Here is a 2325-nt window from a genome sequence, read left to right as displayed (position 1 = left end):
CCTACCTCCTTTATTGCCTTCTTTATTTAGTAAGCCATTAGCATGTTCTGATTCTTTTATTGAAAATTAAAAAAAAATAGCCAAAATTATGTATCCAAATTTTTTGTCTTTGTATTTTTAGAAAATGTTTTAAAAACACTTTTAAAAGATATTATAAAAAAAAATTATTGAATAAAAAATATAGTTGTGTTCAAATTTTCAACACATTAAATATATCGATAATACATTAAAAGAGACAAAATTTTCTATTTTAATTTTTTTAACTACTACTCTTAAAACACTCTTTAACTAATTTTACAATTAATATATCTTTACTACCCGCTAGTGCATCAATACCGTTAACAACTTGCTAGAAATGCTAAACTAATATGGCACCTGGCTAAAAGTTTAACCGTAGTGGAAATAATTGATCCATGATTTTAGGCAAAATCATATCATGTTAGTCAACTACTGTTGCCAAAATTTTTGCAACATTCCAAACTATATTGCCTTCTTCACAACTACTATATATATTATATTTGTGACAATTTATCTTTTGCCAAAAGAAGAAATAGCAAAAATCACAATCATATGTGGGGCTAGCTGACCTAGCTCACTCCAATTAAACCGATGTTTGCTCCAAGTCTTGTGAGGCTTTGGGCATTTGCTCCCTGCTTTTTCCCCACAGCACACTGTACAGTCCTACAACCAATGCCAACCCTCCTAAAAGGCTGTTCACATTTTTTTTGTATTGTATGTATAGATTAGTATATAATTAATATAAAATGTTTAGTTTATCATCATGTCCAAATGTGTCGAAAACAAATTTTTTTATTTTTTATTAAGACACGGTTAAACACAGAAGACACGTGTGTTAGACGAGTGTCATGTTCGAAATGTGTTCGACACGCAAACACGATAAATAAAAAAAATTGTCTGTACTTTATAGTATTAGATTAACTTAATTAAACTTAGTTAACAAAATAATTTATTTATATAGCATAATCTCAGTTGAAATATCACAACTCAATCAATATGTTAGTAGAATAATAAAGCTAATTAATTACCTCCCCAAAGTGGTTATCTCGCCCAAGATAATTGCAGAGGCGAAGATTGTGATAATGAGGTTAAGTGGTGTTGACATTGCTAGAAACACAGGTCCTTTCTTTTCTATAACCCATGTCTGCAAGTAATATGTGACACCGGTCACCATAACCCCCTGTTATTTACAATCAGTCATGAGTTTATAGACTACAAAAACTGAGGTTTGTTAATAAATAATTAACAATGTACATTAATCAATATAGGTATATATTAAGGTTGAGAGGATTAACATACACAGTATACTACGGATAGGAGCCTGAGATTCCAACCCAGTTTCCATTCGTCGATGTTCCTTTCTACGGCCAAGGCAATGACAAAAGATTGAATTGAACTTAAGAAACACTGAAGAGTTGTGAAAAGAAGCTTGGAAGGATAACCTTTTATGACAAAAGCCTACAGGTTAATTAATCAACACGAAATTAAAATTAAATAACATGTTAGCTAGGTAATAATTAATTAAGGACCAAAACATAAATTAAGATTAAGATTATACCTGTAGCACAAGCCACATCCCCCAAAAGGTATTGGAGAGGAGCATGAAGAAGCAGCCCTTTATCCATGTATGAGATTGAGCATGACCTTGGTGTTGTTGGGTTTTATGGTAATTTAGAATGTGATAGTGGCTTAGAAATTCCAAATGAGGACCCTTGTAAAAGGCAAGAATTGCTGCACCAACCAAGCATGCACCAATGCCTATCAGCTTAGCAATCCCCGCTGCTGTCTTTATTTTCAAGCTTTCAATCCTTAAAACATAAAATAAACTTAATTAACTTGGAGTAACAATGTATATATGATTAATATATAAGACCTATAAAGAAATGTTAAACACACACTCTTCCAGTTAATATATTGTCAAGATTAGAGGAGCTAAATAATACTTAAAGTAGTGTATACTTTTAGGAGGTAGTAGATGTTGAACAATAGAATCTGATTATAGGAGGGTATATAGGAGAATAGTCACCTCTGTTATTTATTTTCTATATGGCTGGGAATAAAATGTCTGGAAGGGAAAAATGGGCGTTTCTCAAAGGAAACGGTTGCTTCACGTGAATGCCACATAGCAATAGCATGTAGCTGTAAAAGCTCCAATGCTAGAATTGAAGAACAAACTAAGGGTCCAAATGCGAACGCATCATGCTCGTTAAATTAAACCATTTAGTTGTTTCCCCAATCAGGAACATATATAACAATAATATACTCTATATATAATGGACAATATATATATATATAGTAAGGAGATCT

General features: G+C 31.9%; 1 protein-coding gene across 2 annotated transcripts in view; it reads right to left on the bottom strand.

Moving 5' to 3' along the window:
• LOC107624314 (WAT1-related protein At5g64700) overlaps nucleotides 360-2325 on the bottom strand; it is a 4359-nt gene continuing 2393 nt past the window's right edge. The window contains exons 4-7 of one of the 2 annotated variants that reach the window (XM_016326811.2): nucleotides 1577-1826; nucleotides 1318-1476; nucleotides 1047-1198; nucleotides 360-681 (exon numbers count right to left, since the gene is read on the bottom strand). In XM_016326811.2, the coding sequence (XP_016182297.1) occupies nucleotides 588-681; nucleotides 1047-1198; nucleotides 1318-1476; nucleotides 1577-1826 (655 nt within the window). In that variant the 3' untranslated portion in view covers nucleotides 360-587. Of the gene's footprint in view, nucleotides 711-1046; nucleotides 1199-1317; nucleotides 1477-1576; nucleotides 1827-2325 lie in introns of both variants that reach the window. The other variant, XM_016326810.2, reaches the window with a different exon arrangement.

This window comes from Arachis ipaensis, chromosome B10 (assembly GCF_000816755.2).
Source record: "Arachis ipaensis cultivar K30076 chromosome B10, Araip1.1, whole genome shotgun sequence".
NCBI classification, from domain to species: Eukaryota; Viridiplantae; Streptophyta; class Magnoliopsida; order Fabales; family Fabaceae; genus Arachis; species Arachis ipaensis.
Note: the sequence above shows the minus strand (reverse complement) of the source record. Positions and strands in the feature narration are given on the sequence as shown.